The sequence below is a fragment of the Euphorbia lathyris genome, chromosome 5 (assembly GCF_963576675.1).
Source record: "Euphorbia lathyris chromosome 5, ddEupLath1.1, whole genome shotgun sequence".
NCBI lineage: Eukaryota > Viridiplantae > Streptophyta > Magnoliopsida > Malpighiales > Euphorbiaceae > Euphorbia > Euphorbia lathyris.
In genome coordinates, this window is record NC_088914.1 from 65,163,557 (window position 1) to 65,190,000 (window position 26,444).

Sequence of the window (26,444 nt, forward strand, 5' to 3'; positions counted from 1 at the left end):
GTTATATTTTTTAGAACACGCGTCATGTTTTTTCGAACATTAGTTATAAATTATATTATAGAACAAATGCAAAAATGATCCAGATATCTACTGATTTTTTTAGAATATTATACTTAATTTTTAGAACACAAACTATAAACTTTAGAATATACGTTATGTTATTTAGAATATGAGTTATAAATTATATTATAGAACAAATGTAAAAATGGTCCATATATTTACTGATTTTTTTAAAACATTATACTTAATTTTTTAGAAAACAAATTATAAAGGTTAGAACGTATGTAACAATATTTAGAACATTGTCCTTAACATTTAAAAACATAAATTACAAAAAATATAAAGGAATTAAATAAATAAAAAAATTGGAGCATGTTTTTGGATTTTTTGTTCTATTAATAATTCATTATTATGCACATTTCTTTTTTTCTATTAATAATTTATTATTATGTACATTTAATCGATATTAATAAGTGCATGTGTCAAATATTAAACAATAGAAGCTACATGGATAATGGTATATTAATCAGCGCGCTTCATAATAAATAAGGGAAATAATTAGTTTAGTGGTAAGTAGCATGGAGTATATGTGTAGTGGCCAGAGTTCGAACCTCACCAGCAGCATTTTGTTGTTTTTAATTTTTATACTCAAAACGACGTAGTTTTGAGTGGTTCTCACCTAAGGAAGTGTCATCACCTAAAAAAGGGTTCTCACAAGAGCTCTCTCATATATATATATATATATATATATATATATATATATATATATATATATATATATATATATATATATATATTTATATATATATTTACATAAAATGTAATTTTATTAGTGCCTAATGAACTTTTTAATCTTTCTATTACAGTCAATAGTCAACTAAATAAACTTTAAAATCAAAACAATTATCATGCATCCTATAAAATATTTTTTTTTTATTTCATATCTTTCTTTCTTTTCTTTCCTAGATAATCCTAATATTTTCAATGTGTAGTAATTGATTTATTATTTTACTTTAATTTAGCAATGTAAAATTTGTTTTAATTTTTTTAATGAATGATAATTATTTCAAAAATTAGAAAATTAGGAGTAGAGATATATAAAATTGTAAATGTGGATTTATTTTATCTTTATGGATAAAATAAAATAAAATAAAATATGATTTTAAAAAATATCAATATTCATAATAATCTTTAGTATTAGTTCAAAGATATAAATTATATAAAAAAAATAAAAGTAAAAATTTAAAAGAATAAATAATAGTATTTTTTTAATACTCTAATTATATGTATAAGTATAAATTTTTTGTATATATATTATTAAAAAAAAAATTCATTACATTGTTGATTAAATTTGAAAACAACAAAAAAAAATTACTTATATATTATTGAAATTATTCAAGAAATAATTTTTATGTATAAACCAATTTCCATGTGTCCAAAACCAATATGACAGACCGCAGCCACATAAAAATAATTAAAAAATCACCATAATAAATAAATTACTGTAGCTAATTACAGGCTTTTTTAATCATAATAAAAAAAAAATCAGCTACATTTACGGGAGAGAGAGAGAGGGGGAAATCAAGAAGAAGAAGAAGTTTATTTTGTTCTTATAAAGGATCTGATATAGCATACAGATCTATCATATTTTCTGATAATAGCTATAAAGACTTCAAGTGGAATAGTGAAGTAAGCTTATCCTTAAAATGATGTTCTTTTTAAGAAAATCTTAAGTAATTGTTATTAATTAAGATTTGTAAAACTTTAATTGTTGCAGAAACCCTAAAAGAGGAGATAGGAGATGGGAAGGGGAAAGATAGTGATAAGAAGAATAGATAATTCGACAAGCAGACAAGTCACTTTTTCAAAACGAAGAAAGGGTTTGATTAAGAAGGCTAAAGAGTTAGCTGTTCTTTGTGATGCTGAACTCGGTCTTGCTATCTTTTCCAGCACTGATAAGCTCTACGAATTTGCAAGCACCAGGTATTTTATCTAATCTAATCACTTTCTTAATTAATTCATATTATCACTAACTATATGCTAATTAGGATTTGCACAAAGACTCTATATTGAACTTCCAAATCAAAGATTTGAACTAAACAGAAGAAATGTTATGGAGAAGCTATGTAGGTAGCAGATCCTAATTACAATTAGGAAATGGATGGTTGCTTATGCTTCTCAACTTCAAATTATTCTTCTTTAGATTTTGTTAATTAGAAAAGGTTCCACTAATTTATATATAGAGCCTCAAGTTATATGATTAATGAAATTTGGTACCCAATTAAGTGATCTTAGTAGTTAGGTTAATCGTGATAAAATACACTCTCGTATATTTAGTATTTATATGTTTCTCCCACGTTTATGCTTCATATAGTTTTTACAACTATGGTTTTTTCTGGTGTCTGTTTCCGTTTTGCTATCAATTTTCATTTTTACAAGTATCAGATTTCATTTTTTCTGGTGTCTGTTTCCGATAGGGTCGGATGCACCAATAGTCACTAAATATTACATTTATGCACTGATTATCACTGAAGTCAATTTTGTGTCACTAAAATCACTAAAGTGTGATTCATGTGTTATAAGATCACTATATATGGTTAAGTTGAGAAAAAATCCAATCGGAAAGATGATTTGACGATTAACTCAAAGTCCTGTTTGCTAGCTCATCACTATGAAATATTCATCATCAATATTTATGTTACGTGTCTGTCATGTGACAGTAGCGGAAACGAAACAAAAATAGTCGAATTAATACACCAATGGTAACTAAAGTATTACATTTGTGTTTCCGTGGTTACTAAAGTAATTTTTTTCATTTTTATACTGGCACGCCGAAGACCTATTGTAGAAATATGATTGAGAATCTGACGTGATAACTTGTTCTAGGTCAGGAGACACTAGCAAGTACACTGGTCCTAAGACGATAACAAGTACACTAGTCACTCAATTCGTTTTAGACTATGATTGTTTCTTCGTTTCTTAACCATGCTGTGATACCATAGAAACTAGCATGGATCCACAAGAAAGAAAATAGTAACCAATAGAAAATTCTAGTTATGCACAGTATGATGCTTTTATACTATAGGGGAAGAAAACTAATCACAGCTTTTGCTTGCTAGTTAGTGGATAAACTTTCCTCCAAATCCCTAACAGAAACACTAAATTCCTAACTCAATGCTGATTCAGCAATCCTTTCACTCACTGAGTTTCATCTTGCACATGCTTAACCTTAATATATACGTTGATCTTACCATGAGTTGAAAGTCCATTGATAAAGGGAGTTGCCAAGATTTTAACTCTCGGCCACTAGGTCTAATATGCTTTAATATGATATGAACATAGACCTACCTCGTTCTAAAAATATATGACTTACTAATTAAGCAATATAATATATTAAAAACCTACACAATATGGAGTAAATATTCACAACAACCCCAACTATTGAAATTAAAAGGTTTCAATGTCAATGTTCACGACAAATCTTATAAGATTACTAGTCACCAGAAATTAATATAAAAATTATTCTTGGATTTTAACTATCAAAATAAGTTTTTTTGGGTTAGATGGTTACTTAATATGGTATCAAAGCCTTATGGGACCAAGAGGTCGAGGATTCTGATCCTAGCAACCTCATTCATTGATGAAATTTCAGCACTTGGTAGGACGGATTTGTGTTGTACACACTTCAAGCTATAGGGCGTTGGTATGCCGAGGTGTATCAGATATTAATATTAAAAACTATTCTTTGACCTATCAACTGAATGCCTTAGAGCATCAAATACATGATAAACATAACTGTACAGTATGATAATTAATAATAAATAAAAAAGGTTGAATGTAGCTAAACACATAGCTAAGCTATTCCTTTTTAAGTCAATTTCCATGTTGGAAAATGCCTACTGGTGAGACTATAATAATAGTTAGAAAGATGTATTATCTTTTTCAGTGTTAGGTTTATATTCCTTAATCATTGTTGGTTTTCAATATAAATATGATATTTTAAGTCGGAGGTCTAGACTAATCCAGATTTTAGCGGAATAGGTCCATTTGGGAGGCAAAGCTCTCTTATTAAAGATAATAAATGATACTCTTCAACTTTATTTATGAGCTTAAATTTTTAATTGAATAGTTAACATAAAAAGAAATTATTGCATAATGTTGGACAGTATAGATTGAAAGGAACAACATAGACATAGACTACCTTAAACTAGACACAGACATGTAAACTTATAATTTAAGTAACCTGGCCATCATCATCTGAGAGATCTAGGAAGGAATATCATAATGGATTTATATTTTAATAATTGTATGTATACTTATCCAAATTTAGAAACATGATTATAGTCTTTCATAGTATTTCCCCTTTCCGGAAATAATTAAGGATTGTTTTATCTAGAAATAAGCATATGCATGTCTGCCAATATGAAATTAATGAAGCACCACCACATGATGTTTGGGAATATACTTAATCAAGTTGTCAAGTTGATGTCTTATCTTTTAAGTACAGTATTAGCTTAATTATTCTTATGAAATAATTCAATAATACGTTTACCCAAAGAGAATATTCACAACAACCCAAAAAAACAAAAACAAAAACTCAACCTAGGAATTTCAAAAGTTTAACTATATATAATAATAACAATAATAAAGCCTGTAAATACAGTTTGCATTGACAACCTTTGCTTTATAGTCAATGAGAATTACAACGAAAGAAGTTTATTTAAAAATAGAAATGCATAAATTTATTTAAAAATAACTAAATAAGTAAATATAAATATATGGTATCCTGTCTAATTTTAATTTCTATTGGAAAAATTACCACAAACAGAAAGTGTGATAGATGGTTAGAAAGAACTACCAAACCAAAAAGAATTACCAAAAACATAGAATTACCTTTATCAACTTAAATTCAATTAAAACATCGTTACGAAAATATTATCAATTGAATTTATTTTTACGTTTTGAGGTTCATAGTGTCTTCAATTTTTAAATATTAGCTTTTGATTCGGTTTACATCATGGAACCGTCTGAACAAAGCTCAAACTAATAGTTAAGGTTCAATCTTTAATACTATGTCATGTAACCGTTTGAACTAAAAGCTAAATCTAATAGTTAAGATACAATCATAATTAATCTGTGACAGTTTAAAATTGATGTTGGGAGGGATTGAGAGAACAACAATAGAGATTTTAATCTTAAACCAACAAAGAAGATTTACAAAGTAAAACTTAAAGGAATTCAAGCATAAATCCTAGCCTCCATAATTCTGATTGATCATAATAATAAAAGATCCATTACAAAAAGAAAAATGTGAATTTATACTCTTAAAACTCAGAGCATAAAATTACATAAAAAGGGGTGGAAATTGTAATTGAAGAAAATGAAGGTGGGCCATTTCAAAATAAAAGAAATTTGAATCCTGAAGGTTCGTTTGATCCTCTTAGATTGAATTTATCATTTTCTTTTTTTTTCTTTTTTAATTGAACCCCAAGTCTTATAAGATAATCAAGAGGTATATTTAGCTTGAACAGTCTCAAATCTTTCCAATTAAATAAAGGGGAAGTCTTACCCAACTAATTCGAAAGTGCCACATGATATGCATTCGGACTCAACTTCTTCACAATCTTGCAAGGCCATGATTTCAGATCGAAGCTTGTTACTTGGTGCATTTGCTAGCATTTCCTTGCTTAATTACACCATCACTCCATCCGCAGCTTCATATTGCACCTCTCTTTGATGCTCACCCACTTTGACTTTTAATTTCACATTCTTTCTCCTCAAATCTATCTTTAACCTCCTTGTGCACTCGTTGAATCTCTTGGCTAGACTGTAGCATTATGTTTGTTCTCCTTTTGAATGTTCACCAAATCAAGCATATGGTTATGACTTTGGTATAGACAAATTCAAAACTTGACTTCTCAGTACGCAAATGTGTTGCTCTATTATATGAAGCCATTCTTGAATAGCTCCCCACTTTCTCTTCATCAACCTGAATGTCATCTCCACTCACAACATAATCCAAGAACACCAAGTTTTCCATCACAAAATCGCGCTTCTTCATATTGGCATAAAGTTAATGATTTCTCAACAACCCAAACACAATACATAAATGCACAATATGTTTTTATACAGTGTGACTATGTAAAAAGGTGTCATCAAAGTAAACAACAACTAACTTATTAATCATCGAACAAAAGACTTTTGGTTCATCAACCTCGTGAAGGTGCTAAGAGCATTAGTCATCCCAAATTACATCACAAAGCCACTCATAAAATCCATCCTAAACTTTAAAAGCGGTCTTCCACTCATCTTTCACTCTAACCCTGATTTGGTGATAGCCACTCCTCAAGTAAATATTAGAAAAGTACCTTTGAACTACTCAATTGATCAAGAATGTCATCTCGGTGCAAAATAAATTTGTAATGGATAATGATTTTGTTGATGGCCCCACTATCCATGGACATCCTCTAAGTCTCGTCCTTCTTTAGAGTGAGCAAAACTGGAACCATACAAGGCCTCATACTCTCATGAACATAACTCGACTTAAGCAATTCATCAACCTTCTCCCTCATAATTTTATTCTCCTTAAGACTCCTCTAGTAACGAGGAAGAGTGGGTGAGCTAGACTCGGGGGGTACCAAATCAATATGGTATTGTATATCTGATGCAGTGGCGTTTTGTAATTTCAGGAAAGTTATGGAGTTTCCAATGTTTCAATCAAATTCGAAAATTTACAATTATTTGCAATTAATTTAGTATTAGTTGCAATTGAAATTTATAATTAATGATAATTAATTTAGTATTAATTGGAATATACTATTTTTTTGGTCTTTTTTGTAATTTTTCTTCTATGTCTTTTCATATTCCGTAGGAAGCAGTTTGGGGTTTCATTTTGTTCTATTTAAGAAACATTTACACCTGTACTGAGGGGATTTTAATTGATTAATGAAATTGTGATTTTCACATTACCAAAGTTCTATTGAATTTTGAAGGTTACTTAACGGGTATTCATGCGCTGAATCAACATTCTCTAGCGTGTTCTTATTATTCATATATCCTCTGATATTCGTAAGACCAACAAGTTCATAGAATCGTAGCTTTTTGAAATTCAGCGGAATCAACAGACTACTAACAACAATCTATCTTTGTTTTTATTCTGTCGCATCAATATCCCTCAAAGGTGATAACCAATAAGGAAGCTCTTTAGGAAAAATGTCTTGGTTCTCCTCAAGCAAAGAATTCACTTCCATTGGTAGATTTTGCTCTTCTTTGTTCGTCCTAATACTAGCTTTCACCATCATTCATAGACTTGTTGGCTCTCTTTACACTCTGCCATGAATGTCTTTTAGGTTGGACACACAATAAAAATGTTCTTACTCTTCTTACTAGGCTATCACATCATAAGAGTGAAAATGTACTTAACCCCGTCCTTCATGAACTTATAAATGTTATGCTTTTCCGATTGTAATGAACTCCGCAACAACATGTGGCATGCATTCATATCCACAACATCACAATAAACTCCATCTTCGTAGTCACCAATAACAATGGGTACTTTCCATATTTGAGTGACTCTAATATCTCTCACATTCTTAATCCATCCTACACTATAAGGACGATGATGTGTCTAAATAGTCAAGCTAAAAATTCTCACGACGGCTTCACTAATCATGTTCTTTTGACTTGCACTGTCAATGATGATATTGCACTTCCCAACTTGAACTAAACACCTTTTTCGGAACAACTAGTGTCTTTGACCTTCCACAACTCGATTAGACATAAGAAACCTTTTTATAATATGAATCGCATGGTCATCCTCAAATCACTATCTTCGTCATTTTCAATTGGTTCATAATAGATTCATAACCATTTTCAAACCTCCCCACCATGTTTGTATTACTCCTTTTTAGGACTCATTAGAACGATTCTCCGATTCATTGTAACGGAAACACTTAAACGTAACTGGTCTAGCATAATGATTGATGTTGTTTTTATGAGGTGGTGGTGCTCATCTCACTTGTCTTCCATCACCCGGAGGTGTTTTCTCCACATTATGACTCTTAATCCCGCTAGTGCTTACCACTTACTTACTTTCATCCATAAGTTTAGGTATGGAAAAGTCTTCTTCTCCCATCAGCATATAACTCTCTCTCCTCCTTATGCTTAATTTAGACTCTACCTTCAATGTTGAATTCCTAGCATCTTGCACCCTAATTAGAGTCTCAATCTTGAATGTTATACCCCAATCCTTCGAAATAATGAGATGCCTTTTGACTCTCCAACTCCATCTACTGAGCTCTAGACGACAACCTCGAGAAGTTTGTGCTATACTCATGCACACTTCTACTCGTTTGCACACATTTTTTTTATAAGAATTAAAAATGTTTAGTCATAGTCCAGCGGAAAAAAAAATCTCTCTTAACATAACCCTCATATGTAGCCAAGACTGAAACGGTTTCCTTCCCCTTTCTTTGGTTCCTAAAACATTTGATCCCTACAAACTGAGGCTCCTCCCTTCACATGGTAGGCGACCAATCTGGAATTCCTTTTATCGGACACATCGACACATTAAAAGAACCATTCCACTTCCAACAAAAAAATGAAGGAACCCCTCAATATCAAAGGTTCCACTAAATGTAGGCAAATCTACCTTCAATTTAAAAGCATCGTCTCTATTTTTTTTCCTAGGTTGTTTCCTCCTATACTCATTTCCACCATAAGGATTTCTCTTAACATATCCAAAATCACCCATATCTCCTTTATTCTCACAGTGCCCATTTTTTATGATAATCAAATTTGTCATTCTCACTATCAAACTCATCAAAATGATTAGGATTAGGTCTCCTAATCTCATTGACTCTTGATCCTCTAAGATTTGGATGCGGTTGAAATATATGTCTGACTCCTTTCTGATGGTGATTGATGAATCTTCTCTTTCCCCCCTTCGATTCTGTTCCAAAGCTTGTTGAAGCATACCTTGAAACTCCACTCTCAATTATTCATAGAGATCCTTATATCTTACCTAAAGTCTTATCTTAATTCTTGTCTCAAAACTTGAAGCTCATTTCTTTATTCTTGCTTCAAATTTTCATTTTGTTCTCGATGGAAGGATCCATGCAAACACTAACAAAAAAAAATCGAGTTAGAAAACGATTAGCTCTTATACCAACTTATGTAGAAAAAAAAAAGGAAGGGGGTTCAAAGAATGAAAAAATGGAGGTGTTAACCTTAAACCAACAAAGAAGATTTACAAGTTAAAACTTGAAGAAATTCAAAAATCACCAATTAAAAAGGCATCAACCCTAACCTCCACGATTCTAAAATTTTGATTGAATGATAAAAGATCAATTACAAGAAGAAAAATGTGAATTTATACCCTTAAAACCTAAGGCATAAAATTACATAAAGAATCCTAATTTAAACTAATCGAACAAACAAAATAAAGGATAAAAATAGAAAGAGAGCGAAATTGTAATTAAAGAGCAAAAAGGAGGTAGACCATTTCAAAATATAAGAAATTTAAAGTAACGCCCAACATTATTTGATACAGGAGATTCTTGGCTCATCAACCCCATACCTTAGTCGGCGACCTAAGGACCCCAAAAAAAAAAACTCCAGACATCTACATTTTGTACTCTTTAATGTCATTTGTAGGGCTGTAATAAGCTGAGCCGCTCATGAGCGGCTCAGTGATCGGCTCAATGAAAGTTCGGCTCGATTTGTAAACGAACTGCTCGTGAGCATGATTTACTGACTCGGTTCATAAAAGAGCCGAGCTTGAGCAGGCCAAAGTTCGGCTCGAAAGCTCGCGAGCAGACTCGATTAGAACATTTATGAACAAATTTTAGTTTTATAGAAAACTATATAGTTTTGTATTAACTAAATATCTAAACTTAATATCATTTCATTTGCTATTAGATGAGTTTGTTCACAAACATAATAAATAAGTAATATATGAACTATTTGTAAGTATCTTGTTTATTTATTCACGAACTTTGCTTATGAGCTTGTTTGTGTACACAATTAAAAAGCTATTTGCAAGCAAACTTCATAAATATAATATAATTAACGATTTACTCAAACAATTCATAGTTAGATAATTTTCTTAATGAACGAAGTTCAAAGAGGGTTTTGGACTCGAAGTTCGGCTCGAGCTCGTTTATTTTCTAATGAGCTGAGCCAAGCTTGAACAAGCCAAAGTTTGGCTCGGGCTCGAACTCGTTAATTTTATAGCAAGCTAAGCTTGAGCAGGCTAAAGCTCGGCTCGGCTCGATTACAGCCTGAGTCATTTGTTGTGTTTGTGCACTTTCCAACAACTTCTCTAGAATGTTCCAAAAGTTCATTTGATTCGCTTGGATTGGATTTATGTCCTCAAAAATGTATTTTAATCTAATTTATTTATCCAATTCTTACAGTATTTAAAAATTACTTTTCCATGTAGCTACATCTTAATGAGCATCTCTCCCTAACTGGGATGTTCAGAATTTGGAGTCTTTTTAACCATCTCCAACTCATTTCCTTCTTTTTACCATAAATTGTATTTTCCTCATTCTCTCTGTTTTGGCACTGATACATTGAATTTTCTTCAACTCGTTTCCTTTCTCTAAACAAAAATTTCTTTCAAATAATAATATTTTATCAAATTATATTTACAAAGCTATATATATATATATATATATATATATATATATATATATCAAATAATAAATGGTGCACTAAATTTTTCATCCAGCATCAAATTTGTGCGAAAAAAACAATATGCATCAAATTGATGCATACAGTTTGATACTGGTTATAAAAAAAAAAAAAAAAAAAAAAAAAAATCCAAATTAGAATAATTTATCAAAAATTAATTTTAGACTTGAAAACAACCTCACTTTTAACTAAGTTTGACGTTTACAATAATTATCTAGTTAAGTAAATATGTGATTATATATATAATTGATTGAGAGCTTAATATATTCGATTAAGAATCCAGTGCAAAAATCGAAAAGGTTAAATGCTTAAAACTATCATATTGAGTGAACATGAGCTAGTCCTGAGAAATTAAGCAATAAACTAGTGGAATGAAACAAAATGGTCCAAAGAAAAAATTACAGGTTAAAAAGAAGGATTGGAGCAAAAACAGGAAACCGTGTTTAGAAAAAGATTTTGTTGTAGGTCGATTTGCATACCTAATTTTTGTAACATTTTTGTTCTGACTATAATTTAAATATAACAAATAAATAAAAAATGGGATAAGATGTAAAAATACCCTGTTGCAAATAGGAGTAATTTTATCCCTAATGTATAAATGGTACAATTTTACCCCTAACCTTGGCAGCCAAAAGCAATTTTATCTCTAACGTTGACAGTTGGATCAATTTGAGAAATATTTCATCAAAGGTCATGAATCTTGTCAGATCATAAACATATGACATGAAAAAAAAAATATTGTTTGTTGTACGAATTGGGCAAAAAAAATTCAAAATATTCCACCAAATTTATAAATATTAATCTCCAATTCTATTATTAAATCACAGAAAACATGAAATAATTTCTTTAAAACGAACTGATATTCAATTGGTGCAGAATAAGTAACAAAATATTTGTGTTTTATAATAATGTCTGAAATTGATCCAAGTAAAATTGCTTATGGCTGCCAACGTGGGTAAAATTGCACCATTTTAAACGTTAGGGGTAAAATTACTCCTGTCCGTAAACGTTAGGGGTATTTTTGCACTTTATCCCATGAAAAATCATGCTTAAACTTACAGACTATTTGAGATTGACATTCATAAAAAGTGGTAGATCTACACAAAACCAGAAAAGTAATTATCTATACTGAATTCATATCATCTACTTCAAATAATGCATATCAAAGTCAAAATCAAAATCTGCAATGAATTGGAAATTCAAATATGATATGTTTTGGTTCTGGGAGATTGAGCATATATATATTTTTAGTAGGGTGAGTTCGGCTTCGAAAGCTTACTAAAATTGGTACCTGCTGTATTGACTAAATTTAAGATCTTACAGTGTCTTAAAATATATAGAGGAGCTACAATGAATTTTGATGATCCATTATTCACAGTATTGCAAATCTTTCTTACCTACACAAAGGCTATTTAAGCAAAATGATTATCTCTCAACCTCAACTTGGCCTGACTTGTTTAAGAGTTAAGATCCTATAATACAACTTTTCTTTCCCTTTAAATTTTAAACCCATAATTCCTAGCAACCTAATCAAGCAATATCAATAAATTAGTGTTTGAATATTGCTAATACTGGTTAATATCAAGGAGGTTGAGGAGTGAGTAGAATTAGGAACAAAAACGATCACACTTCATAGAATTATGCATAGAATTATGTATAACTATTGGCAGCACAAACTAAACAGAAAGCGGGGTAAATTTCATACGTAGTGTACAAAGTGTTAGGGAAAGGTTAGTAGTTGAAAGAAAGCCAGCCAGGCAGAATTGCATTTCTTAGTATCATCTAGGAAAAACGGATAATTACCTAGCACAGCACCAGTATTCCACTCAACCAGAGGGCTCTAGAATCAGTACTTTTGCTCCTACTCGAGAGACCTGTCTCTTTCCAGATTCACTCTGCAAATTTCTACAACATTATAGCATTTATAAAAGCATAGCATCAAGCATGAGCCAAGATAATGTCCATAAACAATGCGTTGACATTCATGTATAGATCATGCAAATCACATGCACATCAACAGCAACTTCAAAGGCAAAGAAGAAACTATATGATCTGAAACCAATCAAGGCAATGACACAAGAGAAATTGAGTTCTAGAGCAATAACAAAAACACAACTATGCTACAACAGAAACAGGAACTAGAACATCGAAAATATTATCAATAAAGAGAAAATCAAATATAGCTGAAGAAAACTCAAGGACATTTGTATAATATCCATCACATGGCAAAAATAGAGAAAATTCACCATCAATTGAATGTTTTCCACATCATGTTTTCAAAACGCTCAATTTGCAAAAGCAAAAGTATGAGAAGACATTACAAGTCATTGCATACATCAAATTGAATTCCCAGCAGAAAAATGACTGCGTATACTAGAAACATGAAGAACCCAACAACATGTGCAAGTAGATATTTAACATTTCAGAAAACAGTATTTGACGGGGAATCCATGCGCATAAGCCTATTTCTTGGAAGATCAGGGTGGACATTCCAGTCACCATCTTAAGGTTACCACATTCAATATTGGGTGCACTCTACTGTCATTTTTTTGTCATCTACTTTCTTTGCTGTTTATCTATATCACTATCAAGCGCAAACTACTCTAATTATCAATGTGAAAACTTCTGCCTAATATCATACTCAGATGCAAAAACGTCACAGGGATCAATAACCAGAAACCTTTTTGCCATTTGGTAGAGAAATAGGAAAATGATTTTTATCCAACTCCTGAATCACATGCAGATTTCTTGACCTCTTGATGTTTCATCAAAGCACATATACTTGATTCTGCATTTTGCTCCAAACATATTATAATGACAAAGACAAACAAACAAACAAACAAACAAACAAACAAACAAAAAATGCAATGAATTATGTTGTTCTAGTTGCTACTTTCACAGTGATGTCATTATCTTTCACTGATGCTTCTGCATATGCTTGTGCAAAAGCCTGATCCTCATTATTTGTTTTCTGCAGCATGAAATCTGTTATTGAACGATACAACAAAACAAAAGAAGAAAATGCACAAGTGCAGAACCCAGCATCAGAAGTTAAGGTATATTCTGCACTCACACCCATTCCTTCTTAAACACATTTTTCCCACCAGCAGAGTAGCCTCCTCATCTTTAGAACTCTCAGATGCATAAAGTCAATTGATTGTAGTCATCAACAAAATAGTAAATTTGTTCACCTTCTTTGACCAATCTAGTGGAACAGGTTTAACATGATTCTGTTCTAGATTATGTCACCTCCAAGAAAAATTTCTCAAGTCTAACAAACTAAATAAAAATATTCAACAGAATTTGCTACACAATATATTATAATGCAAAAATGAAGCAGCAGAGAATGTGAAATACGTAACAAATATGAAATGTTATACAGGTGACATCTAACGTAATGCAAGATGGGAACAAACATGAAAAAATTACTGTAATTTGTTGAGTGATGTAGGAGTCAGTTGTATAATATGCAAAGCGAAGAGAAAATGAGCCGTTATTCTATCACCCTTATATATTGAAATGGACTTTTGATCAACTAAAAACAATCAAATGCAAGTATGTCTCCATCCTCTCAATATTAAGCCTGAGCAGAGCAAGGAAACACCTGAGTGAAGTTCTTCGATGCATAAGTTTCATGTAGTAGAAATGAGCACTTTTAGAATGAAAACTAAGCACAACCAAGATATTAATACAGTAATTTTACGCACTGATATGCACATGATTAAGCTTACAAAATATATAAATTACAGAAAAATTTATAAGCTATACAAAGTGTTCAAGTCCTGATGAAGACTGAAGTTTCACAAGAACGCATCTTCACTAAAACTCCAATTTGAGAAATGGTTAAATAAGAGGTCATGCCTATTTTTACAAAATGCAAGCATTGCCATTTTTCATACAGATTCAAAAATAATAATGGGAATACTTATTCACCATTTTAATGCTTATTCAAGCTCTTTCATCCTATTGCAATCATATTGCCCTTAAACTGTAAAGTTCACACTGCATTACCACGCATTTGTTTGGCAAACTCTATGATTTTTTAAATCTGTAAAGCTCAGAACCAGTAGCTTGCTGGCTACGCTTTCTTGTTCAGCACATCCATATTAACTTGAAATCATCTGAGTTTCTTCAAAAGTTCTTGAAGCCTATATCACATCCAGAATGGGATATTTAGGCATGATGAAGTTGCACTTTTATTAGTTCGCATAAACACATGTTTACAACACATAGGCATATATATATATATATATATATATATATATATATATATATATATATATATATATATCATTTATTTGCTCAAAGTTTAAATTGGATGGACCTTATAGTTTTGGCAGCGGGAGGCAGCCATCTTAAGGCAACAACTACACAACTTACAAGAGAGCCATCGGTATGATTCTTCTCCTTAATGTGTTGAATAACAGTACTGGAAATATAAAGATTAGTAGGGCTATATTAAAACTTTATACCTTGCAAAAGTTTAAATTCGACAAAGCCAAAGTAGCATCGTCTTATACCGAAACAACTAGCTTGTCAAAACTGGGAAAGGGTACAAACGAGCAAAACAAAAAACCTGATAGCAGTGGAAAATAACACATCTAAAGCCTATAATTCCTCAAACGCATACCAATGAGTAAGTTTATCATATACACATCTAATGACTATCTATCCTGAAATTAAAATCAAAAAAATGAGCGCATCATACACTAAAGCATGCATTATCAAAAGCATTCCCATCCACTCATACCAGTTTTCAGAAACTAAACTCTATTCAAGCACAACTATAGTATGTCAAGCAGTATACTGCAATTCTACATGTTTATAATAACTGAAAAGACTGAAAAGTGATTCTTTGAGATAGCCCGTCTATTTAACTAAGATATAATGTTGATTCACACGAGATGCTTCAAATACATGTAAGGTAAGCTACATATACATTCTGATTTGGCAGGCAATTGATGGGTGAACAACTTAATGGTTTAAGAGTCGAAGATCTACAGGGTCTAGAGAATAAACTGGAAATGAGCTTGCAGGGTATTCGCAAAAAGAGGGTAAGAATATTTGATACTATAACATACCCACAAATTCAGGACAACCCTCCAAAGGCACATGTATGATATTTCAATTTATGCAGGAACATATGTTACTTGATGAGATACAAGAGCTTTCCCAAAAGGTACTTAAAAAAATTCCAATGTTTCATGTTGTCTAAACTATGAACTATTTCAGTATACAGAGTTCCTATTATTTCACAGGGAAATCTCATTCATCGGGAAAATATAGAATTGTACAATAAGTTAAACATCATAAGTGGAGAAAACATGGAGCTGCACAATAAGGTACCATCATTTGATTATTTGTGCAGTTCAGGCATCTCTATGAAGTTAACGAAGAAACATTAGATTTAACGGACTATGTACATATTATGAATCCATATTCTTTCTTCAACTAAATCATGTGTATATCTTTTCAGGTTTATGGAACAACGGATCAAAATGAGACAGCTGAAAGCTCCTTCGTCCTGTATGGTTACGGAAATGAAGAGAACTCCCACATTGTTACTCATCTACAACTAAGTCAGCCTGAACAAGAAAACTACAAAGCACTTCCTAGAACAACAAAGTAAAGATAAGAAACAAAGAGAAAGCTTTTATCATTGGATAATGGGTAGTTATTCTTGATCCATGCACATGAATCTTCATTTGAAGTTCTTTATTTTTATGGAACTGCAGCACACTACACCTGCATTGAAGAGTCAGAAAGATTGAAACAAATGCTAATCTTCCTAGGTAAAAACATCAAAATAAATATTACGTATATATTACCAGAGTAAGTTGATCTAGATTAATTTGATCATTATGATTACTCTGACCTTGTATATGGTATTGAGATTCATGTCACGAACAAGCCCAATTGTATATTTAAAAGTTGCAATATAAGGGAAATCAAATAATTAATGTGCTCATAACTATCATCTATTCCCACATTTATATTCTTTTTTCTGAGAAGAAAGAACTCAAGATGGCAATTTTTCCAGTCACCTTTGGGAAAAAATAAACACATAATCACTAGTAGAAATCAAACACAGAATATTCAAGAACTCTGCAAGGATCCCGACGACAGTACAGTAGTCTCCACCAAAATTATTTTGCAAAAAAGCTCCAAAACCTGTAATGCAGCCAAATTAAAAAATAAATGAAACAAATAAATAAAAAATGCCCCTTATGATTCATAAAGAAATTAAATTACGAACATGAATGTCCACTATAGGAAAACAAACATTTGCAAATCAATCCCTCCAACTCTTTTATGTTGCCCATAATTTACATCGACAATATTATAATATTATCATAGAAGGTAAATGCCTCTCCAATTATGCTAACAAAATTTCGGCCTTTATTTTTTCCCACAGATATGATTGAGCAGCTAAATGCATACAACGAGGACCGCAACAATTTTAAAATTGGAAAGGATTGAGGTTTTCCTTTGATAATGCAGCTTTTATGAAGCATTGTTCTTTAGCCTTAAGGCACTCCTTAACAAAGATCTGCAAGGAAACTGATGCTAAAAAGAAAAATTAATAGAGAGAAGCTGAAGATGAATTAAGAAGCTTGATCAGTCGTCCTCGAAACTCGAATTTTTCATACGAAAACTTGAACAGCAACTAAAACTATTAGCTAGGTACTTGAATATGCCAAAAGTACAATCATGGACTAATTTAAACAAAAGGATGTCTGCAACATGTTTTAAGGTTGTCAAGAGACAAATTCAAGTTTCAAGGTTCACAAGAGAAATAATCAAGTGCTTCATTGAATAAGGAGACATTAGCTTAGCTTCTTGATGCAATATGTGTTATTTTCTCATATTTATATATCTAACTTTGCTCATTTTGGCAACTGATGCATTTTCGTGAAATTCTGCTCAAGTATAAGCCACATACATTCCAATAACAATGGCCCATATTTTCTACTAGCCGCAAACCATTCACAATTTATCTTCAGCTAGTCCTTGCACTGCTTATCTATGCAAGAGCAATCTTTCTCTACAAGCTTACTGTTCCACAAAGTTCTCAACATACTTCTCTCAGTTATATGTTATACAACATTCATCCAACTCCATAGATTGCCAATAACTTAAGAATAAATGCATATATTCAAGTACCTTATCCCTGGTAGAAATATATTTGAACCATGTATGAATGGATATTCTAACTTATGCAAGAATGTCAATGTTCTATGACTCCAATAACAAGAATCTTTTCTTCGGAAGAAACATCACTGCTTTTTGAGTGTTCTTTCACAAAACTGGTTAAACAAATAGCGTAACTTCAAAGGCATGAAGATCAAATAACAATGTTATCAAGAGAATAGGATATCAGTGCTTGCACTATTGCCTCCCAGGTAGCCCCAAGCCCAGAAAAATAGAAGCATCTATAATAAGTGAACAAGAACACGAAAGCATCTATTTGTCACACAATTTTAATCACAAGAAACACTACTAACTAAAATAGCAACATATTTTCATATATTTAGTCCATAAAACATGAGAAACCAATGTTAGTTTATTGCTTGCAAGAGGGAAAATATGCACATAATACATAGCATTCTCTGATACTCTCTTGCAATGCATTACCACAAATAACCTATGCATTAGCAACGTTTTTTTACAGTTCTTGATTATATTATTTCTGACATTGCAGTTCATAGGTAATGCAGGAGACATAGAGTAAGATGATAAAAGTTTGGACACATATACCAAGGGTTTTTCATGCCAAACATGCTATAAATGTTGTGAAGCACCAGACTGTGACAGTTGCATGAAAACAAACCTCAGAAAGCCACAAATGCCATCAATAGGACTTAAGAAGACGTAAATCATGCTGAGAAACCATTCAAAGATTCAGTTAACTGATGAATCCAGGTAGAGAATATCCATCCCCTTAATTTTTATGAAAGTTATGACTTTGGTAAATATTTGTAATATAATATTTTATAACTGAAACGGAAATTCTGTGGTAGAAATTACAAGTGTTTGGTGATCATGATAGGCAGCTCTATCCACAAAAGGAAAACTTTATGTCTATTTTAAAGTGTATAATAATGAGGCAGGAACAAAAGAAATGGCATTTTCTCCCCATATTGGAACCCAAGCAGAAAACTTGAATCACAATTCTAGAATTAACACCAAATACCAAATGCAAGGATAACATCAGACAGAAATACTCTTTAATCAAGGGTTAAAATGAATGAATTTAATAGATAAATCAAAGAATACACTGCTCCTACTATAAGACCATGCTACAATCACATTATAAGATGTTTACTAAAGGAAAACAAAAAACAAAAAAAATAAAAGATTAAGGAACAAATGAACATAACAGTAAAACAAAGTCCCAAGTGAACTTCAACTAAGCAAAATATATATAAACGTAAATTCCCAATACAGAGCTAATTAAAACCGAGCCATCAAAAACACAAAAGAGACAGGAATGAAACCTCTGGACTGCGAGAAGTTATTCCAAAATTCGCTTTGACAAGGAAGTGTAATAGAAGACAGGGCAGAGACAGGGAGGGACCTGGAGGGGCTCGGGCCCCTCCGGCCACCGGAACTACCCATACTACAGATGGTTTCGACCCTTCGACCACCGAAAATATCCTATCATGGATGGTTTCGGTCTCCCTTTCCAAAAAATTAAGGTTGAGACAGTTAATTAGCTCATTGAGTTTATATTTGGTTACAAAATCCAACTTCATTAATATATAATAAGGGATAAATTTGACTAAGTTTGTTCAAAACGTACAATTTTAGGTCCAAATTTAGTTTAATTTTAAGAAGTTTTAAAGTTGTACGGTAAAATTAATTCTGCACCACTTTAAGCAAATTAGCAAATTTCTTGTTACTGCAATTAGGTGTAAAATTGGCCCTCCAACGAAGGAATACTGTATCTGCCACTGATAGAAGATATTGGATTTTAAAAGCCAATGGTGCATCAAAAATATAGAAAGGAAAAACAAATGTAAATATATTATATACAAAACTAGGGTTACATCATTAAATACAACCCGTAGGCAGTGCAGCTCGACCTTGCTAACTTGACGAAATCCAACCAAGACATTAACTCATAAATCCACAATTTTTGCGGAAATTAAGCAGTACGCCAAGTGCAGGCGGCTCTGCAATAATAATTGGTAGTAAGGTTAAGTACAAAAAAAAAGCCATGCGATTAAAACTCGGTTGTCAAATGCACCATAAGAATGAAGACAAAGTACAAGTGAGAGCAAACCTGAGAGTTAGACGAACCTGATCAGAGAAAAGTAGACAAAATATCAGTGAATGTCAAATGCAGAGTAGACGAGTATGCTATCTGTAACAGAGGAAGAACGCATCACTGAAAGAAATTAGGAAGGATCTGATTCTCTACTAACGTATGGAAGTGCGTGGAAGCCGAAAAAGTTATGCAAGAGAAGAAAATACTTAGATTGAAGAGTTGAAGCTGACTCGTTTAGAAATTTTTATATTTACAGACTCGTTTAGAAATTTTTAAAATATTCTTACAAACTCTTCATAACCCATCTTCTTCAACTCTTAGTAACCGAGCCTCTTCTTCTTCTTCAACCTATTTCTCAATGTTGAGAGTAAATTTCTATAACCTAATAAAATTGAAACAAGAACAAATATTATTTCAAGGTAAGAATAACGAGAAAACAAAAACTAAAGCACAATAAAGAACAAATAAATTTGAAGGTGCGGTTTCGTAATGGAATGACCATTACATTGAAGGCTCATTATCATGTTTGGTTGCATATTACAATTTCATTGTAATGGAATGAGAAAACCTTGAGTTAAATTTTGTTGAATAAATCTTGTAATCCACATTATATAGAAAAATGACTTGAATTCTCATTACATTGTCATCTAACTTTTCATTTCTCAAATCTCACATCTAGGGGTGTGCATCGGTACAAAATCGAACCGAACCGAACCGAATCAAAAAACCGAATACCGAAATGATCAAAATAATTCAAACCGACACCGAACCGGATAATAGGTAAAATCGAATTAAAACTGAACCGAAATATGCGGTTCAGTTCGGTTTAAACCGAATTAAGCTAAAAATAACAAATAACAAATAAAAATCACTATATTTTCTCATTAAATTTACCTCATGATAACTCGGGAAAAAATCCTTGATCGGAGCACGCCCCTGTGAGGCGCCGTTGGGATCGGCCTGGGACACTCCGATGCCAAAGTCAGTAAGGAAGATCAAGAGAGCAAACTGAATTGACGAAGAGTAAGTGAATGTGTACCTTGATAGCCTAGGGATGTAGGCTATATATAGCTAAGAACCCGTAATCTTCAGCAACTAGAAGGTCTCCATTAATGCTCCATTAATGGCGGTTACAGGTTATCTTTAACCTGACGGTTAGCTAATTGATAGCTCATTAATGGTCTTTATGACCGAGTCGGCGGTTTGCCGTTACTGTGATGAATCAGGTGAAAGAGGAGATTCGCCTCATAGGTTCGTCAGCGGATCTCACTAAGCTGAACCGTGGAGATCCGCCATCCGGTTCTTCTTGCGGCGTTCTCAAGGTGAATATCCCTTTTGGTCCTTGGGATAATATTCTGTCAGTAAGATGAATATCCCTTTTCGTATTCTTTGATCCGTCAAGGCGTATGTACGCTCTCCTTGAGAGCTATGGCGGGTCTCCGCTACTCGCTCTCATCGGGCGTATCTCGCCATGGTCCACGTGGCGTGGCATAATGCTAGAGACTCCTTCCTTTTCCTCATTATTTGCATATTCTCCTCTGCATTAATTATCATTAATTCCACATTAATCATGTATAAATATCTCTTTTAGAAGGAATAATGGTTTGCCATTATTTCTATTAATTTTCCCTTATTCCTTATTCAAGAATAATTTGGGTTATCAGAAGCCCCCCCTAAAGGTATAAAAAGCTCTTTAGGGCTGTCTAAATGGTGTTTTATTTTTCTATCTTGGAGGAAAGTGGACCCGCCCTAGATGGGGGATCATATATGGAAATGATGCGCCTTTTGGGGCTTCCTTATGCGGGATCTTATGAACAAGATCCGCCCTATGTGGGATCATATATGGATATGATGCACTTTTAGGGGTTTTTGCTTCCTTGTGGATAGGTGGCCAACCGTATCCATTGTTATCCTCTAGATGTTTCTTGAGAGTTATATTTCCTTTAGAAAGGAATAACCTGCCCTTTATGGGACCATTTGTTCCTACCGCATAGGATTATGATTCGCCTTTAGGGACTTATTTTCTTCAGTTCTGCCATATTGAGGAGAATGACCCGCCCTTAGGGATCAGTAAGAATGATCAGCCATTTAGGGACTTTTGTGCATTTTGTGGAGGCGAGACTTTGTTATTTCTATGATGAAGACGTGAATTCATTACTTTCATGAAGACGAGGCTTCATTGTTTGGATAAAGACGAGACTTTATTAATTGGATGAAGACGAGGCTTCATTGATTGGATGAAGATGAGGCTTCATGAATTGAATGAAGACGAGGCTTCATTAATTTGATGAAGACGAGGCTTCATTGTTTGGAGATGAAGACGAGGCTTCATTACTTGGAGATGAAGACGAGGCTTCATTACTTGGAGATGAAGACGAGGCTTCATTATTTGGAGATGAAGACGAGGCTTCATTACTTGGAGATGAAGACGAGGCTTCATTACTTGGATGAACCCTTTGCTTTCCAGAACTATTTTTACTAATGCATTATATCTTTTAGCAAGTAATTTTCTAGAATCTGGTTTAGGATTTCTCCGATTGTTTAGGGTAGGTGGCCAGCCGTACCCCAATGTGTGAACCTTTGTGAAGGTTTAGAAGCTGTTCTATTCCTTCTAGAGGAAGTAAAGCTGCCTAGGGGATCAACTTGCTACCTATCTTTGAGGTGAAGCGATCCGCCCGTAGGACTTGTGAACCCTTCTTTGGGAAGGGAGTGAGAGAGTGTAAAGTCCTTGCGTCCAAGGAATGTTTTAACTCTTTCTCGAATGGTGATCATCTAAAGATGGATCCGCCCATGAGAGTGTTCTCCTATCTTTGAGGAGAAAGTTGAGGGTGTAATGATCTCATGTTTGAGACGATTTTAACCCGCTTTTGATGGTGGTCAATCCTTTTCCTGTCTTTGAGGAGAGAGTTGAGCTCATTTGAAAACTCCTGAGGGTCTGTGCTTCTTATCTTTGTGGAAAGGGGATCCGCCCGTGATGGGATCAATTGTCCTATCTTTGAGGTAATTGATCCGCCTGTGGAACTTTTCATTCGCCAGCCACTGGGCGTATATCAGCACTAAAAGCTAGGCAAATGAATATAAGAAGTATGGTAAGAAAGAATAAATTATAAAATATAGGATACTATAACAGTTTAATGCACATATAAGAATATGTAAAAATACTGATTTTTAGGCCCATGGTTCCGTCTTTTCTAAGCAACTAGAACCGCATCCTCAATGATGTTTAACTTATGAGTAATCACATATGGGCTTACTCCTGTGGGGATCTCATTCTCCTATGTAAATACGCTTTCAGACTCAATGAGAACTTTTTTAACATCCTCTTTGATCTCAAGTTTTAATCCTTTGGCGATCCGCACCCGCTTTCCATCAGCAATAATGAGCGTTTCTGTGTCGCCCAAAGCTGTAGTGACAAGTTAATATTTCTCACCTTCGTCCTCTTTGGATTGTGGGCGGATTGATAGTGACGCCGAGTGGAAGTCTCTTTAGCCACCTTTTGGTTCCCGCTAATCATTACTCCTCCTTTGCTGGTGAGAATGTACATTGTCAGATGACGGATGGAAATTAGGGCTGCAACCTCTGGCCCTTGGTCTGGATAGTGTGACCCGTCACTCCAATGATGTCAATAATGGTTGTTTCTATTTGGATCAGATCAACCTTTAGTTTGGCGAATGCACCTATGGTGATGACATTGCAAGAACTGCCCGTGTCTACCATTACTCGCTTCATTTCATCTCCCATCCTTCAATTGTCAACGCATCTGTATGTGGAGAGATTACTGGACCTGTTTCTGCAAAAGGAGCAATGGAGGGATGTTTTATCCAGAGCGGATATTTTTGCTTTTTCCACGGGTGGCTGATACACTGGTCCATCTGCTATGACATTAATGACACTTTTGAATTTATTTTTGGGATCTATCTTCTGCTTGTCATCTTGTTATTTGTTATTCTGGACAAAGCTATCTAGTTTGCCAGCTCCCAGCAAGCTTCAGTGTGGTGGCCAACCAATATGGTGGCCAACCTGTAGTACGCTTTGGCCTTTCTTCCAACGGTTACATGCTCCCCTCCTTTGGGTTTGGGATATATAATGTCCCGCTTATATTGAATCTTTTCTTTTATATTGTGGCAAGTTGGAAGCTTTAAACATTCTGTCCGCTTCGTACCCCAGGATCCGTTCTGTGAATGGCGAATTCATGTTAACTTGATGGCGTACCTTTCTGCATTGTTCTCTTGTCTATATAGAGCGGCATGCACTCGCCTTTCAATCTCATCATTCGTGTGTTCAATGTTGAATCATGATGGTGAAGCCGGTTCTTGATCTTGATCTCGATCATGTTGAGGTTATGCTTGGAGATATGGTTTAACGCGGATGGATGTTGTCACAACCGTGGGAGCCATTTTATCTAGCTTCTGATATCTTGTCTCTGCATCCTTCAACATTTTGCTAACATAATAGATGGAGAACTGCTGACCTTCTTCTTCTTGAATAACCACGGTGCACATAGCTTTATCCATGACAGATTGATACAAATGCAAGTCTCCCCTTCAGATTGGTCTGCTCATCAAGGGTGGTTCTGCTAGGAATTGTTTTATACCTTGATATGCTTGTTGACAATCTTTCTAGTACGATGATCCGCCCGTTCAACCTCTGGATCTTTCTCACCCATAGTGGGGCTTTCATTTAGGCGCTCTTTTCACCTTTTTCCTCGCATGGCTTTTATTTAGGCGCTCTTTTCACCTTTTTCCTCGCATGGCTTTTATTTTATCTGGATTTGCTCTAATTCCTTTTTGGCCAATGACATAGTCAAGGAATTTTTCTGAAGTGACTCTAAATATACACTTCTTTGGATTGAGCTTTATTTTTCACATCAGTGTTTGCACTGGTTGTAGTATTAGCAACTCCCTTGTACCTGTGGGTTAGCGCTGAAAGAACTCCAGAAGTGGGGCATACTCTGTCCATTATTAAAGGATTGTGGTAAGTCATAAAAACTATATTCACTTACCTTGGGGATCAATGGCTTGATCCATGGAACATACTTCATAGCAAAAGAATGTTTGCATTTGCCTTGTTGGCAAATATCATGTATGATGCAATTCTCTTTATGGAATTTTTAGTTCATCTTGGAATCAACTTAATAATTCCTTCACGTTGGTCCCTGACTCTAGAATGAACTTAGTCAAATGATAAAACCGAGTAAATATTATATGTCAAACAAATTCATAATAGAATTTTAATCGTGCTTGTTTTAATAATAATATCACGTATAACGGTCATAACCATAAAGATTGCTACTGCAAATGAATATCATAATGAATTCTTAATAAATAACCATAATGAGAATGGTTTAAGAATAATGTCCTTTTGTATTTCAATGCGCATTAATATCCAAGATAGCATACTTATTTTAAACGTCATAAAAGTTATGACATTCTATATTGGGTAAGATATCTTACATAGTTGCTATTTACTTGCAATTAATATTGTGCATCCATACATTAATGGCATTCAGAGATCATTAAAGCCTCATTTGAATGAGGTGTAATTAAAGAAAGGTAAGTGATGATTTAATAATATAGTTATATATAAAATTACTCTTATATCATTTCATTTGTACGAATAAAATAAAAGAGAAAGGGTAATTTTGGAAGAAAAATACATGTACCATGATTCTCCTCCAATTTGGAGTGTAAGGAAAATTACTCAAAATCCACTCTCACCTACCTTCACATACAATCCTCCAATCTTTAAGGAATTCTCATGTATATCCTAAGAATTTTGCATAAATTAATGTTCTGATCCGAAACCGACACTTGCACTATTTTCTAGTTAGCTCAGGACATTAAAGTTTTGTTTATCCAATTTGGTAATTCATCAGCCCATAATGGCCTTAATAGTTAGGGACAATTACAGGATAATTACAAATAGACTCAATATTTTCAAGTCTCTTGTGTTGGTAACAGAAATTCTAACAATGTCAAATAAACAGTTTTTTATATGAATAGACACATCCTTGTAAAAAAGGGAATGAAATAACTGTTTGACAAAACAATATTCAAAAATATGAATTTTTGATATTAAAAGTACTATATAGGAGAAAAGCCATATATAGATGGTGAATTGTACAAGGAAAAACCAAATATGATTTTTTTATAATTTCTTCTAATAGTTATATGCATGTTCATCCAAAAGACCGACCAGATCTAAATCATTTGTAATTACATGAGCCCTTTTATGATATTTTAATATCAAATGACAAAATCACATTGAATGGATGATTTTTTTTTTGTAAATCCCAAGATTACGGATTTTATACATGCGTTCGTACTAATTCAATGATAATATCATATTACACTTGTCATGCATAAAAATATGAGGGCATAGTAAGCATGCAAGATTTAATGAAAGATTTGTGTTTATGACTTCATCTTTCACAGTTTATTAGATTTATCATAATAACATGTAATGATATTCATAGCAC

General features: G+C 33.2%; 1 protein-coding gene across 3 annotated transcripts; it reads left to right on the forward strand.

Annotated features, from left to right (window-relative positions):
* The first annotated feature begins 1,580 nt into the window (after positions 1-1,580).
* On the forward strand, positions 1,581-17,148 carry LOC136230042 (MADS-box transcription factor 23). Of its 3 annotated transcripts, XM_066018976.1 has the most exons (9): positions 1,581-1,689; positions 1,778-1,983; positions 13,673-13,751; positions 15,027-15,088; positions 15,650-15,749; positions 15,833-15,874; positions 15,954-16,037; positions 16,172-16,365; positions 17,111-17,148. In XM_066018976.1, the coding sequence occupies exons 2-8, from the start codon at positions 1,802-1,804 to the stop codon at positions 16,322-16,324; spliced, it is 702 nt and encodes a 233-aa protein (XP_065875048.1). In that variant the 5' UTR covers positions 1,581-1,689; positions 1,778-1,801; the 3' UTR covers positions 16,325-16,365; positions 17,111-17,148. The 3 variants fall into 3 exon arrangements, with proteins under 3 accessions (XP_065875048.1, XP_065875047.1, XP_065875050.1); XM_066018975.1 differs by lacking the exon at positions 17,111-17,148 and having other exon boundaries at positions 16,172-16,443; XM_066018978.1 differs by lacking the exons at positions 15,954-16,037; positions 17,111-17,148 and having other exon boundaries at positions 16,172-16,443.
* Positions 17,149-26,444: the final 9,296 nt, after the last annotated feature.